At 47.6% G+C, this 15,803-nt stretch overlaps 1 protein-coding gene across 8 annotated transcripts in view; it reads right to left on the bottom strand.

The window, feature by feature from the left end:
• The window catches only part of GFRA1 (GDNF family receptor alpha 1), a 198,528-nt gene that overhangs the window by 11,036 nt on the left and 171,689 nt on the right, over positions 1–15,803 (bottom strand). For all 8 annotated transcript variants that reach the window (XM_012723754.1, XM_012723755.1, XM_012723759.1 and 5 more), the window contains one exon: positions 14,337–14,518. In XM_012723754.1, the coding sequence (XP_012579208.1) occupies positions 14,337–14,518 (182 nt within the window). The remainder of the gene's footprint in view (positions 1–14,336; positions 14,519–15,803) is intronic.

Here is a 15,803-nt window from a genome sequence, read left to right as displayed (position 1 = left end):
TTGGGGACTAGCCCCACAGGCCAATCAATTGAGAAATTAAAGGGAAACATCATTAAATCACTTAAAAATTACACACTTGCATACATTTTTTGAAACAGTTTTTATGGTACAAAATCATTGATATACACACACAGACACACACACACACACACACACACAAAGCACTTAAGAACACTTAGCATGAGACCTACCCTTTCAACAAATTTTTGAGTGTCCATTATAGTATTGTTAACCACCGGCAGAATGTTGTACAGCAGAGCTCTGGAATGTCTTCATCTTGCCCAAATGAAACTTTAGACCTATTGAACAATAGCTCCTCAGTCACTGTGATACTATTCTCTGCTTCTAAGAGTTTAATCAGCTTTGAAATCTTAAATAAGTGGACCGTGCTCTACTTATCTTTCTATGACTGGCTTATTTAACTTCATATAAAGACCTCCACATTCATTCATATTGTTGTATCTGGTGAATTTCATTCCTTTACAAGGCTGTATAATATTCCATGTTATGCATTACATCAAACCTTTTAATTTAAAACCTAAATGTCATTCAATACTGACTTTTAAATACCTGACCAAACCCATCTTAAAAACACTTTTTTTTTTATGACAGTCAACTGGAGTTTCCTAGCTTATGTTCTAAACTTAAGGCATACGATTTCTAGGTTTAGTTTCTTTAAAACAAGATATCTGATATCCCCAGAGGAACCTCAGCACAGAACCTTTTACATTTTTATATTTTTTCTCAGCCTTTTACAGTTTTTTACACACATCAAATCCAAAGGCATTTTTCTCTTTTAGGGATTTGCCTTTTTCAGTTTCTTCAACTTTGTTTTCATTGAAATAACTTCACTTCCCTTTGTGCTTTTACTTCAGTCATTCACGTCCTATTAGTTAGAGAGCAAAACACCAAATATGATGACACAAAACATCCCAGATTATTTAAACCTGCACCTGCAAGGGACAGAGGTGAGAAGAAAAGGGAGGACTGTTAGCTTGGGGCATTCAGTGTCTGTAGGGGAGTGAAGGTGTTACAGGGAAGCCCAGAGTGGACTGGGCCGCCTGTTTGTGGGGTCTCACCGGTGCGCTCACAACTCAGTTACATTGCAGGGACACACAAAAGGGTCAATAACAGGTTTATTTACAAAAGGGGAAAGGAACAGGAAACAACCCAGGGAAAGAGAGCAGGATACAAAGTAAGTGAAATACCTTACGGCTAGGCTGACTGAACACACCAAGTCACGCAGTCTGGAGAGCTGTTTCCAGAGCAAGAGAGAGAGCGAAATGCCATCACACCCTATTCATCCCCCAAATGTCCCAGAATTCTTGCTAGCTCCGCCCTTGGGTCCTCGCAGTTCTCTCCCTGGTACTGCTGGGAGTTGTAGTTTCCAACCACTGGAGTGGTGTGTAGGGTCCAGAAAGCTGGAGTTGGGGGGGGGGAGTCCATAAGACTCTGCAGAGTTCCTTTAGGACATCCTGCCCCTTAACAAAAGGACTGGCTTCTGTAGCGAGTTGGTTAAATAACAGTTAAGAGCTTCAACTACGATTTAGGACTTGCTTGAAAGGTATGGCAAGGCAAAAAGGAATAGACATTAGAAAGGTCCTAACCCTGGCTTTTCAACCATCTTTAAAGTATAATAATCCCTCTCCTAATGTCTACCATGTGGAGTTGAAAGAATCAAATGCGTTACTCGAGATAGAAGTCCTGTCAAAACCCACCTTGCCGCTGCTGATCTCTTAGCTCTGTGGTCTCTATGCTGGTGGTCTGTGTTTGACTGGGGCAGGGGTGGGACAATGTTAAACTCCACCTCATCAGTCTTGTGAACATGATACGGAATAGAACTGGCCCACACTCTTCCACCCTTCCTTGGATTTACAATGAAAGAGATACAGTGCTGTAAGATACAGCAACAGTCCTCCATTAGCTAAGCAGTCCCTTGGGCTTGCCTGTCAGTCTCTGTGCACCATAAAAAGGATGCCTGCAACCCTGCACTTGTAATTTAACACTAATGGCAGGATGGCAAGCAGCACTGTGTACAGACACGGTCTACCGCGAGGAGCTTAACTCGACACTGGAATTGGCCTTTCTTTCTGTGACTTCTCAGGCTCATCTTACATTTTGCTTTCCCCAAAGTAGGGGCAAACACAGGTTGCAACAGACCATCAGAGAACTGTTGTGTTTTTGTTCACGGTTAACTTGCTCGATTAGTAAAATATTCAGATAAGCAGCAACGATGAACTTCATTTTAGAAAATTATGCCCAATTAACAATAAGAGGATGGCAAATAATGTGTGAAAGACATTTCCTTCTGGAGTAGAAGGGTGTTTTGAAGAGTGATGGTTCAGCAGTAATGGTCTAAAGTCAACTTGGGGGTGGGGGTGGGGGGCCCTAAAATGAAACATTTGTTTTCTCAAAATGTGCAGTTGGAAATTCAAATGTGCAAGAGCAACAGAAAAGATTCATTGTGGTTCCTGATGAGAAGTGCATGAAGTCTATCTCCTCAGCCATGCATCCTCATCACCATCAGATAATATTTATTAAGCCCCTCATTCTCCTGTGCGTTTCTGTGCAGCTGAGTGCGGCCCCATAATAGCTCTGTGACTTACGGCGGTAACTAAAGTTTGATATAAAACGCCGCGGTCTGGAGACAGAATGAACCCGGGGCTTTTGTTCACCCTCTGGTTCAGAAGACTGAGCATACTTGGTGCTGTGGAAAACGAGATGAGAGCAAAGAAATGTTAAAATTTAAGAAAAATGTTGTTGTAGTAGATAGAGAAAAATAACCCAAGAAACAGAGGGAAACCAGGGGATGGACGAATGGGGAGGATGACTGTGATGATTACTATTAATAACGGTCTCCATGGATAATGTCCCACCCGCAGCTAACTGAACACTCAAAAGTGGTACTCAATGGATCTAGACTCCCTTTTGCATTGGTCAGGAAACAGGAGCGGAGTAGGGGACTCTCGTAGTCCCTACCACTTGGGTGGCTGCTCTGAGGTCTTAACCTCGACTCTTCCAATTCAACCCATACATTTGGCTCTGTGCCAGACACAGGTGGTTCTCTTCCCAAATCCTTAGCTCAACCTTGGGAAGAGCACTGTTTACCTGCTAAAAACTGAGGGCAGGCCTCAGGGGTGGGGATGGGGGCAGTAAGACCCCCCTCCCCCCTCACACACAGCCTAGTCCCGGAAACGAAAGCAACGTGCACAAACAGGGCTTCTGGAGAAGTCTGAGGTCAGGCTGGACCTGGTGGGTTTGCTTCCGGGGGCTTCCGGGGGTTGAGTCCCTTACAGGTCCTGAGGACCCTGTAGCAGAAGGGCAGGCAGGCAGGCAGCCACTCTGGAAGAAACTCTCCCAATGCCTACCCCATGCCACCAACCCAAGACCCCTCTCCAGAAAGCCTCATATGGTGTCACTCCTTGTCAACCTCAAATATGAGCAGTACAGGTGAGGGGAGCTCTGGTGGACCCTCACCCCACGGGAGCCCCTTCCTCCCATGTGTGTGCTCCAGAGCTCAGCACAGACCGAGCCTGTTACTCAGGGAGGCACGGATGGTTAGAAGTCCTGAGGATAAAAGGTCGGTAGGGGATACAAGAAATTGGATTTATTTATAGTATGTGACTAAGTGTGCTCAGAGGTATTCTCATAGGTTACCCAGAAAAAGAGCATATTTATAGCCAATATGGTGAAGACATCCTATTCCTTTTTACTAAGCATGTGTATTACCCAGCAATTGGGTTAAGCAATTGTTCCAACTGTTGAATTACTGTCCCAGTGGTGGGCCAGCCTGAGGCCCCTGGGCCACAGGTAGGGTGGTCTAATGGCTCTTCCCAGCATGCCCTGAGGATACCTCATCTGCCCATCCCTCCGTTGTTATTCTTTTTTTTAAAGATTTATTTATGTATGCATACGAGAATGGGGGTGCAGGCCAGAGGTGCGGAGGGGTGAGAACTTTTTACGAAAAGTAGTCTCCCCCCAAAAGGGGGAAATATAGAAGAAGTTATTACCAGTTTTGATCCTATTTAGTTCAAACTAAGGTCCACTTCCAAGGGTAAACACACCCCATCATTTCCCAGATGAATTTTGGGTAAAGAGCCCCCAGATGTCCCCTCAGCAAGACTGACTCCTCTTAACTCCTGATCAGGACAGCCCAGCCGGGATGAGTTTGGTTTAGAAATAAAGTGAGAGATGTTGCCTCCACTCTCTCTGAGGTCTCAGGACAGTTAAGTGCCCCTTATTCCCCCACTCCTGTCATGACGGAGGGGGTACAAGCGCTGGGATGGGAAACCGGGAAGAGAAGAGTTGAAGCCTGGAGCAAATGCTTGTGTCTGGGTGCCGGCGTGGTTTCCTGCGGTGGCGCTGTGGCTGAGACCAGATTAGATACTCCTATACCTTTGGGACAGGGGGCTTAACTTGCTCCCAAGCAACATCAAATTTCAACCACGAGTACTATGCGCTGACAGGGTGAGGCAAACAGAGCACTGAGTGGAGACAGAAAAGTGAGCCCATGTCAACTGTGGCTGATGCAAGATCATGGTGCAGCTGCAGCATGACCGTTCCGAGTCACTCTCCCCACCACTCACAGACAAGGCTTACACGCCTCTGCCTAAGACACAGAGGGGCCTGCATCCCAGACAGGGAGGAGTCCAGCCAAGGGCAAACTCTGACTCTTGCCATTTGTGTCAAAAACAGGGCTCCGGGCCTCAGCCAGGCTGCCCAAGAATCTCACTGCACCCAAAGGCCCCCGAGCGGTATTCCGAGGTGAGCTCTGATGCTAACCATGATTTTGCACCTGGCGGGGGCCAGAGCCTCCTTGTAGTGGTCTGACAACCGCTCTGGAAAAATCACAGAGATAGAACACAAACTACAATTCCAGTGACACAGCTACCTGCTACAGCTTCTAGCGCTTGCAATGAGAGCATCGAATTCTATAAGAATGCAGGATCCTCACTTTGCACTCACTTCACACAATGGTGAAACATGCGTTATCTGGAGGCAACAATAAGAGACTCACTAGAGTTAGGAGCCAGGGTCAAAGCTGTGTCATCAAGGGGCCTTCTCCAAACAGAACCAGTTTTCTGCCTGTTTCTGCTCTAGCTCTGTCGAACTAACCGATATTCCCCTCCTGCTTTGCAAACACACTCATTCTAGCTGTCAGAATTTAGGGATAAAAGAAAAAAGGAGAGAAATCATGTCTCTAAGATACTGGGCTTTTGTTTAATTTGAGGGCTTCGCGGTTAGAGACAAGATACCATCATCTGCCTTTGTGGAAAAGGTGACATCTGGGTTCATTAAAGGTATGTAATAGATTTTGATAAAGGCTATTTTTCTAAGTCATTAAATTGGTTTTTAGGGACTTTATACCCTCCTTCATTTGAACAATTATTAAACTGTAAAATAGAACTGCACAACGACTAAAACCGTAATCTGAAATTTTACAGTCAGCCATAAAATGCTATATTATTAAACTATACTGAAGATGCCCAAGCCCATAACAACTTTTTAAATGAATTATCAAACCGTTTATTGCTGATAAAATAATTTTAAATTGTAGTATTGTGTATGCTCACAATATGTTGAACCCAAATTTGCTACAATGCAAACATGCCAGTCACAAAGAAATCACTGCTTGAGTGAAGTCTGCAGAAGCCACAGTCTGGGACCTAAACCCCCAGTATCTCAGAGAATGACTCACGTGCAGAGACAGTGGGGAGCAGATCAGGAGGTGCAGTGGGTTAAAGCACAGCACTAAGAAGCTAAAGCCATTTCAGCATGAGTTCGAACCCACCCCTGGAGGTGACCCACATGGTGTGGCAGACTTCTCCTGAGGTGATTTTTTTTTTTTAACTGGGTACAGGCCAGAGGTGCAGAGGCAGTGAGAGGCTTCACCAGAGACAGAGTGGGGAGCAGAACTGGCAGATGGACAAAGTACACTGCTGAGGGGAGCAGCCGGCGGGTCTGCCGCGCCATGTGGGTCACCTCAGGGCGGGGATCAAACTCGCACTGAAGTGGCTCCCACTCGCTTGCAGTGCTGCGTCCTAATCCTTTGAGCCACCTGGGAGGGCCTAGAGGTGATTAAGTTCTAAGCCCCGGCACCTCAGAAAGAAACTCTGTGTGAAGTATCTTAAAGCTATAGCGAGGCTGTGGGAGTGGGCTCGAAGCCAGTGTGACTGGCGTCTGTGTCAGGGAGGGAGCTCGCCGCACAGACAGCAGTGATGCCCTCACACCGGAAAGGCCTGTGCCAGCGAAGGAGAGGTCCAGGGGTGGGGGGAGGGAAACCAAACCTGGCAAGACGTTGGCTCAAGCTCCCAGGTTCGAGAACCATGAGAAACAACTCTCTGCTCTATGCCTCCAGCCTCTGCAGCCTAAGAACAAAGACCAGGCACTAGGAGACAAGATGACAGGCCGCCTATCACAGAATCTGGCCCTGATGAGAGGGGCCTGGGTCCTGTGCCATTATGCTGACCCCTGCCAGCAGGCTTGAAGCCACAACTGAGGATGTATTTCGGCATGCCGGACAATACAAATAGCCTAACAGAGTCATACCTGGTTTGGAGCTCTGAACTCAAGGCCTCTCCTGGATGAAGGGCTTTGAAAATTCTCCATAAGCAGTTACTTCAAAAAGTGTTTTTACAACAGCCTTTTTCTTCCTAGGGCTAACGTGGGTGGATTCTGGGATGTGTTTTCCCTCTGAGCTCATCTGCTGGAACGGGGAGGATTAAGCCCCACAAGGCTTCTGGCAGCCTCTTCTCAGTGGGCGGAGCTGGGCTCACCACACCACGCGGGGCTCTGGGGCCACTTAGCAGCCGGGTCCAGGGCTCCTCCAGCACGAGGCCTCCTGGAGAGCCCAGAAGTAGCCTGGGTGGGAGGCCCTGTGGCTTTAGCACCTTTACAAAGGGAAGAATCACGCCTTCTTGGTGCATTATTCTTGGAGTGGAGAGAGAAACTCTCTGAGCAGGAAAGCATTTTGCAAAGGAAATGCTAGGAGGGATAACCAGGATTTGGATTTTTTTTTTAATGGGATGTAAGCAATAGTGGGTGCTAGAAAACACTGCGTATTACACAGAAATTAGGGAAACCTCACCCAGACCAGGAACCAAACACCACAAATAGGACAAAACATCGGGACCATTTTCTTAAACAAAAGACCCAGGCAATGGCGTCTCTGCAGCCACAGGCATTTAGATCCAGGGCATGTGCTGAGGGCTCCTTGTTTGCAGGACCCCCACTCCGCATGAAAGGCCTGATCTTCAAAGTCCCTGCCAGGAAACCCGGCTCTGCCTGGCACAAACACTTCCAGGCAAGCTGGCCTTCCTGCAAATGTCGCCTTTGAAGTGTCACATGGTGGTACTTGACCCAGGAGCTGGACAGGGAGTGCCTCACTCAGAAGAGGACATGGGTGTGAGGGCCCAATGCCCCAGGACTCCCTGAATGGTGAGAACCAGGACAGGAGCCTCAGCTACCACGGCTGACCACACTCTCTCCCCTTCCACTGAGGGAGAGCTTCTTGGGAGTAGCTTGCAGTGGCCTGAGTGCATGCGTGGTGCTTGGTGGTGACCATAGTCCCTTTCACTGCTCCTGCCTGCCTCACCACAAGATGGGGCACAGTGTTTTGGCCTCCTGACATCTCTTATGCTCCTTTCCATAGAAGGAGAAAAAACCTGACAAGAAACAATCAATTATGACCCCCAAAACACCTGGTCACGTTCCCAGTTGGTGAACACACAGCTGTACCCAGAGCGTGAGATGCCCTGTGTCCCTCTGATGGAGACCCGCCCCCCCACACCCACCACCACCAGGCCTCAGCCAGTGTCTGTACAGGTGGCTGGTCATCGCTTGTACTCTGTCATGAAGCCGCCTAAACCGCAGCCTTAACTACAGTAGTTTCTGGAGTCTCTAGCAAGTGGAACCTGCAGGAGTGGTGGGCACCCCTGAATGTGTAGCTGGTTGGCCAGCACCCGGGTGGCCTCGGGGCTGCTGCAGTGTGGACGCCACAGGGGTCGTACCCAGAGCTGATGCATGTGTGCTGACTCCAGGGCTCAGTCTCAGAGCTGACACCAGTTGGTGTCAAAATTGGCATCATTACCTTCCTTTATGCACCAGTCTGGCATCTCAATCTGCCAGATGTTCCACAAGAATTTAGGGACTGATTTAATCTATAGTGATGAATAAGTTCTCCAGAAACAAAAAGGTAAAGGCTCTGTGTATCCATTTAAAATGCACAACAGGGAAAGGCTGCTTTTCTAGCTCCCTGCTCCTGACCAATCCCATCTGCATCTCAGGCCTATTGTCTGAAAATTGGAAATAATAATAGAACGGGCTTCATGACGTCACCATAAGGTTTCACACACACATGTATATGTGCACGCACCCACACACATACATGTACATGTATGCACAGACATGTATACATGTGTGTGCACACTTGTATGTATAAACGTATGTGTATGCACGTGCATCACATATATAAACATTTGAAAATATACACATACCCACAGACACACACATAACTGTGCATAAAAAGATGCACATTTGTTTTATTACCAAACCATAAAAGGCAGAGATGATGCAAGTTATCGAAGCGAGTAGCTGCGCGATCTGCTATATGATTTAATTCTTTGCAATGCTTCCCCAAGCAGGGTTTGGGAACTGGTGTACACAGCGTTATCTAGGTGGCAAGTAAACATTCCTTATTGATTTCATTTTAATATTTATCTAGTGATTTTAATAGAGAGCTAGCATGTTGGTTCACATAAGTTGCACATGTGTTATTAACAGCTTCTGATGAGTCTAAAAACAGCAATGTGTGTATAAATAAGTGCATCTAGTAATTGAGTTTAAAGAAAAATATTAAACAAAGAACAGTAGTGGTGGAACACAGAGGTGGGAGAGGCATTTGGGGTTAAGGGCTGGTTTTCAAACAGCATCTTTTCTGCAACCAAAAGTATTTCCTCTGCCCTCAAATGTGTCACCTCTTCCCAGGGTCAGCCCTGTCTAAAGAATGTGGTGATGGTCCCTGCCTGCCTCTCTCACCCAGGCTGCACCCAAGTCTGGTTACGCCACAGCTCTCCCATCATGGCGTCAAGAAGCAGATCGCTAGATGCAGTAGAAACCCCGTGTGGGCCTGGACACGGTGCCACCTTTGTTCCCCATGGCTCCCCAGCCAGGGGCACAACCTCCTCTTACTGGATTTAGAGCCCAAACTATATCTGGAGTTAAAGCTCGAACCTATGTCATCAGTCACGATAATACAACGCTCACTCCCCGGGGCCTCACGCCGGGCCTCTACATAGCGACACCATTCCATTAATCCTCTCAACAAACCCAAGAGGTTGGTGACATTTTAGAGCAGGAATTCAGAGAGGGCGCGAAACACATGCCAGATCACAGAGCACGAGGAGACGAGCTGGGAGTCTCACTCGCCCGCAGCCAACCCCAAGCTGCTGCTCCTCCCGGCAAAGAAAGGGCTGGCCGTCAACACAGGTCAACAAGAAAGCCCTGAGAAGTGTCTCTGTGGTAGCTCTGCCTAGCTGGAAGGTGGGGGGTGAGGGCCAGGTCCCCGCTGTGGAATAATCACCTCTTCCTCTGCTCTACCCCACCCCTCTCCACCGGCCCTCCTGTGCAGAGTCCACCACCCTGGCCTCGCTCTCCAGCTTCTCTTCTCCTGGTGGAAGATTAACGGGACGCTGAAGCACCCCATTGCTCTGCTAGCATAAATTGCAAGAAAAACATTTAGAATATTGATTAAGTGCTTCATGCTAGAAGATTTAAATTTACCTCCTGTATTTCCAGGATTAGCTGACATAATGGGGTCAGTGTGCTGGCACAAATGATTTACGGAACACCCACTGGCAGCTTTCCCTTTAAAACTCAACACTTAAAATTTCACTTTGTCCCAGCCAGCCTAGTCCCGGGTATTTAGCAGATTTGGATAATCACCTTCCTGCCATATCTGGTGAGGTATGGCCCCTTGGAAGAGTTTCAAAATCATTTTCAGTGTGGTCTGGCCCCATCCAGTCCAGATGGATTTGGTTTGGGTCTAACGAGGGATCAGGCTTCTCTTCCGGGATGCAAAGTCTTGTTTCAGCTAGAGCTGAGCTTTAATATTCTAATTAGCCAATATTCAACCTCAGTGTTCAGAGATAGAAGCCCCCCCTTATCCAGGGTTTCAGTTGTTACCTGTGGCCAACCCCAGTCTGGAAATACTACCTGCCGTAAGATATTTTGCGAGACCACTTTCCTATACTTTTTATTATATTATTATAATTGTTCTAGTTTATTAGCCTTGTTGCTAATTTCCTACCATGCCTACCATATACATTAAACTTGCAGGTACTGGAGGAAACAGTCCATAGAGGGTTTGCACAGATCTTGGAACATACCCAGTTCCAAGAAGAAGGGGCCGACTTAAAGAAGGGGTTCTGGAACTGTTAGGTGGTGTTTAAAATGGGCAAGTCCTATTTGCCCCCTGTGCCTCCTGCCAATACAAAAACCCTGAGTACATGCTGCCAGTGCCAGGCCCGTTTCTGTAAGCCTCCAGCTGTGCTCTGGGAAGAGAAGGAATTATCATGAAGCTTCCCAGGGAGGCCGAGGAGTCTGGACCACGACTGAAATCCAGAGCATGGAGCAGGCACTTTGCTCCAGGATGGATGCCCGCTGCAAGTGACAAGCAGGCCTCTGGGTGGGACGAGTCTGATCCGCAAGTAGATGATGCTGTTGTTAAGGGGAAGAGGCCAGCTGCTCCCGTTTTGCTGACTTCAGCAGTAGCATCTCACAGTCTGTCCGTTTGGACCCTAAGAAGGCTGAGAAGGCTGCCTTGCTGCTTGCTGCTTTTCTAGAACGCTGGTTAAAAGCTCCATTGGTGGGGGAGGGGGAGGAGGAGACATAACACTTGAGATCCACAAAAGCTGGTCCCCAAGTCCCTCTGCAGACTTGCTTCATTTGGCTCTCTCTCTCCTCTCTCTCTCTCTCTCTCTCTCTCTCTCTCTCACACACACACACACACACAGACTTGCTGACTTGGAATGCGACCTGCATTATTCTAGAGCCCCCAGATGGCTCATGGTACCCCCACACCAGGAAGTAAGGCCTGGTTCCCAATCTGTCAGACCTTGTCCTGCCAATGACCCATCACAACTGCTTCAGGGGACAGAGGGTGGAAAGGCAGGGGAAATGCCCTGGGGCCTCAGCCCTAGTCCCAAGGCCCTGATCCCCAGCCTGTATTGTTTCTTGAATCACAGGACTCAGAGGTCTATAAATGCAACTTTAAGATGGCTGCACTTTAAGCCACCAGGGTTAAGTGTGAACGGTGATGCAAAATAGAGATATTTTTCCCTGCAGGTACTTACCTCTCCCAAAGATATTTACTTTAAATAAGCAGCAAGTTGGGTCCATTTGGTTTAAATATCCTGAGCTTTCTCCAGCAGCCAGACCACTCAGATGCACAGAAGATGAAATAACTGGTCGAATGATTTATGTTTCTTTATTTCTCACGTGACTACTTTGACAAGTCAAAGGGATAGCTCAACGATAACGCTGCCTGCGTCACGCCTGTGACTAATACCACAGCCAGTTAATCCCAACATGGGAGCTCGGCGGGTTACCCCAAACCTGGTATTTTATCCCCTTAGGGGGTTAGGACTTGGACATTTCTAAGACGTTTTGTACGAATCCCTCTCCTTTCCCTTTAAAGCTGGCCCTTCACAGACTGCAGAGGAGAATCACACACCACACACAGGGCCACCCGTTTCCCCAAACAGAACTGTGTTTGGTTTGTTGATAATTACACTTGGAAGCCGACTTCTGAAAATGTTTATTCTCATTTCTTCCCTTCCAAGGGGGAAATCTATCTGAAATGTTAAGACAGAAACTCAAGTCCCTGAGAGTTTTCTCATATTATTGTATATTTTAAAATATTACAAGAGGGTGCTTCTCGAGGGAAGTGAACTTTAGAGCTGCCAAAGATAGTTGACTTTCTCCAAATCTGTAACCAATGGATCCCAAGCTGGTTTAAGTCAGTTCTATTCTGAGTAATGACACATTCAGCTGGGACCAACGCCATTCTGAGATATTTCGAGGACCCCCTGGCAAACGGTAATTTATCTGGAGACAGGCAGGCAAGGGAAGGACAGATGGGGAGAATGAGTCTCTGGGGAGCCTTCCCCGAAGCAAGAGTCCTAAATCAGCCCTGGGACCACGTTCTCCAGGTGAAGGCCTGTCTCTCATCACTTGATTTTCCCCTTCTTGCCATACCCCAGCCTCCGAGGATTCTTTCCACCGTCTTTAATAGAGGTCACACTAAAGACGTTGTCAAGCCGAACAAAGTTTTACTGTCAAACTTTTCGTCTTTCCCTGATGTCTGCTGGAATGCTGGCATGAAGAAGTTGACTGCAGTATGAGCTCTGGATTTCCCGATCCTCCTAGGCGCTGCCTTCAAGAGACAGCTCTGGAAACTGGCTTCTCCTTTTCTATTCTGCCACCACCTCCAGCTATATTGAAGTATCACTGACAAGGGATACTGACAAGTGATACTATATTTTAAGATTTGTTTATGCATACAAGAACTGGGGTGGTACAAGCCAGAGGTACAGGGGATGAGAGGATTCACCAGAGACAGAATGGCGAGCAGAACAGGCCGATTGGCTGAAATACGTTGCTGAAGGGAGCAGCGGGGAGACAGGAGAGGTCTGCTGCGCCCTGTGGGCCATCTCCCTGGCTGGGGACTGAACTCGTGCTGCAGTGCTGGTGGATATCGTCACAGTGCTGAGCTTTAACCCCATGTGCCACCAGGGGGCCCAAATATTGTGTATATTTCGGGCAAACAATACTGTGTGAGTCACAGGGGGAAGAGATGTGGCTGCTGCATTTCTGGGTGGTCCCACACCTCCATGTCCTGCTCTACAGGGAAGGGAAGTGGCAGTCCCAGGGAAGGTTCCCGCCTTAAGTTTCACTCTGTGCCTCTAGCTCATCACCACAGTGGAAGGAAAGGTGCTGCTTCTCCCCACAGAGCAGGTGTTGCTAGAGCAACCTCCTCAGCCCTCTGGCCAGGGAGGGTGGCCATGCAGCTCTCTGCAGAAGGCCAAATGGCCAGCGGTCAGCCCATCACTGCATTAGGTCAGAGAGAGGCCGGAGACAGAGACCAGGGCAACCCAGAGGGAGAGGGAAGAAGAACGGGTGGGAGAGAAAGCAAGGACATCAGAAGTGGAAAAACACTTCCCACTCTCTAGAGTCAGAGGCACCTGGCAAAACAAAGCTTCAGTGTGGCTGATCTTTGGTGGGGAAAGGGAAGAGGACGCAGGAAATTCGCCCCATGAAGAGGATGGCCTGGCTGCCTCCCGCTTGGCCCACACCCACTTCCTCACGACCCCCCCAGCCCAAACACAGGAAGACCACGCAGAGAACTCGGGCTATAGATTCCCGGTGCTGGTTCTGGAACTCAAGAGCTTCGAGGCTCAAGCAAAAGCGCTACTCCTAAGAGTCCCCATACACCCAAATGCAGGGGCAAGATAAACACCGCTAAAAACACAACAGCGCCCCCCAGTGGCCAGGAGGATATCCCCAAAGAGACAAAAGTGTGTGAAAATTCTCTATGAACATGTCACATACATGATGTCCCCCCAAAAGGAGAGTCCTTATTATTATGAAAAGATTACTGAGGAGGCGGAGAAAACACTCGCATTGAGGAAAGTCAGGGACCGCTACTGTGGCTCTGTCTTTGGAGACCTGGACAGATGCCTGATCGACCCTGAGCAATCTACTGGCCATTCTTGCCAGCCTCTATTTACAGATGAGTTTCACACATTTTTTTTTTTTGTTGTTTCCCGAAGAATGAACCTCACACAGGACTTCCCTAGCGCAGTTAACACTTCCTTGGTAACAACACTCTAGGTACCTTAGAGGTAATCTCCATGTGTAACTTCAACAGCCATAGTGGAGAGAAACCCCAGAGGGCCAGCCAGCCCTTCTCAAAACACCACTGCTCTGGCGACCACAGACTGGGCACAGACAGGACAAAACAACCAACCCAACCAGCTCTACTACCCACAACAGAAAGCTGGATGCATCCGCTCGGCCCCCTCGTTTTACACAAACCCAACGACCAGAACCTGCTCCAAAGCCGCATCCCAACAGCGACAGAGTCAGCCCCGAGTCCACCCTTCTCCCCTCTCCACAGCACCTCCCAGTCTTCGTTTCTCATGGTGAAAGTGCACCTTTAAGATTCAAACCCAAGCAGCACTGCATTTCTCATGTCTCAAAATGCCTCTCAGAGAACAACTCTGCCTTCTCCCAGAAGTGGCTCCATCAGGAAGGTGGACTCCGCCCCCCCCACTTACCTGCAAGTTGGCACAAGGTGGCAAAACATGAGTGGGGATTTCATTCTCAGACCCTGGTGGCCCCAGGGACTTATTCTTGACCCGGAAGGCTGTGGTGGTGGTGGCGGTGGTGGTCTGCACTGGGAAGGCAGGCTGCCACAGAGTCACATCGGAGCCATTGCCAAAGGCTTGAATTGCATTTTCTGCAGTCAAACAGGAGGAAATCCAATTTCAAAGTCAGGCAGCAAACATAACAGACAGGATACTTGAAGCCAGAGAGGCACACTGGAAATTCTGATTACAGCATTGGACATCTCGGAACGAAACCCACTCATCCCTCCACCCTCCACAGGCTGAGAGCCAGCCATGGGTCAGGTACCCCCAAATCAATGCATTCATTAAACACTGAGCTGGACACTTAGCTATGCTCGAAGAGCAGCAAATATTTATCATGTTCCTATTTCTGTACCAGGTGCTGAGCAAGATCCTTGTTCTGAATTACACCTCAGCCCAGCCTCTTGAAACAGCCTGAGACCTGTGATTTGGGATCACAATCACTGTTTTATCTTCCAAGAAAATCCTTATGTTCTGTTAGAACTCTATACTAAAAGCAAACTAATTAGTGCTTTTTTTCTTTTTTTTTTTTTTGAGTAACACATCCCTAATTATAAGACTGAGGCCACGAGTGACATCACACTAATTTGGCAGGCAATAAAATCAAACAGTAAAAATGCAATTCATGACCACAGACCACCTACTAGAAGCCAGGCAGCGTTCAAAGTACGCAGGCAACCAGCTCCTTACAATGAAAAACCTGCCGTGAACCTCATCAATGAAGAGTGAAAATTTAAGTAAGATTATTTTTCCCTTTCTGCTCCCAGTCTTCCTAACAAAATATGCATAATTAGGGAGGAACAGCCCTGCTTAAATGAAAAGTTGAAAATGTAAAACTTTAAAAGCTTATTACAATTTCATGGGATTAGATTGTTTTTAAGGCAAGAGTAAATTGGTTGTGTGGCGTTCCCCTTCCCAAAATGAATAAAAAACAGTTTTTAATCAGGTCCTCCGGGATTTGGCCTGGATTTAGGAATTTTTTATTTCATATTCATTGTATAAGAAATCAAACTCCTCCATTTGGGACCTAAATGTGCAAATTGTTAATATATGACTCTTAGCTGGCATTTTTCGATATACAAGACAGAATAATTTAAGTCTAATCTTCCTTTTGGAAGTGACATTTCATTGTAAATTGTTATCCTTTAAGTTCAGCAAATTGGAAGCTTGTTTTCTAAAAGTTTACATTTTTTAGGCTGTAAGAAACAGTTTCAAATACAACATTTTTCTTTTCCTTGTTAAGATGTGCAGATTCAAGAGACCCTTGCCAGGTACTGAAACTCCCTGTTTCCTAGGCCATCTTCCTGCTCACTTGGAGAAAATTCATATATCCATCCTTCCCTCCCTCCCTCCCTCCCTCCCCCTCCCTCCCTC

This window comes from Condylura cristata, unplaced genomic scaffold (assembly GCF_000260355.1).
Source record: "Condylura cristata isolate star-nosed mole 26May11 unplaced genomic scaffold, ConCri1.0 scaffold00011, whole genome shotgun sequence".
Taxonomy (NCBI): domain Eukaryota; kingdom Metazoa; phylum Chordata; class Mammalia; order Eulipotyphla; family Talpidae; genus Condylura; species Condylura cristata.
This window is presented reverse-complemented; position numbering and strand designations above follow the sequence as displayed.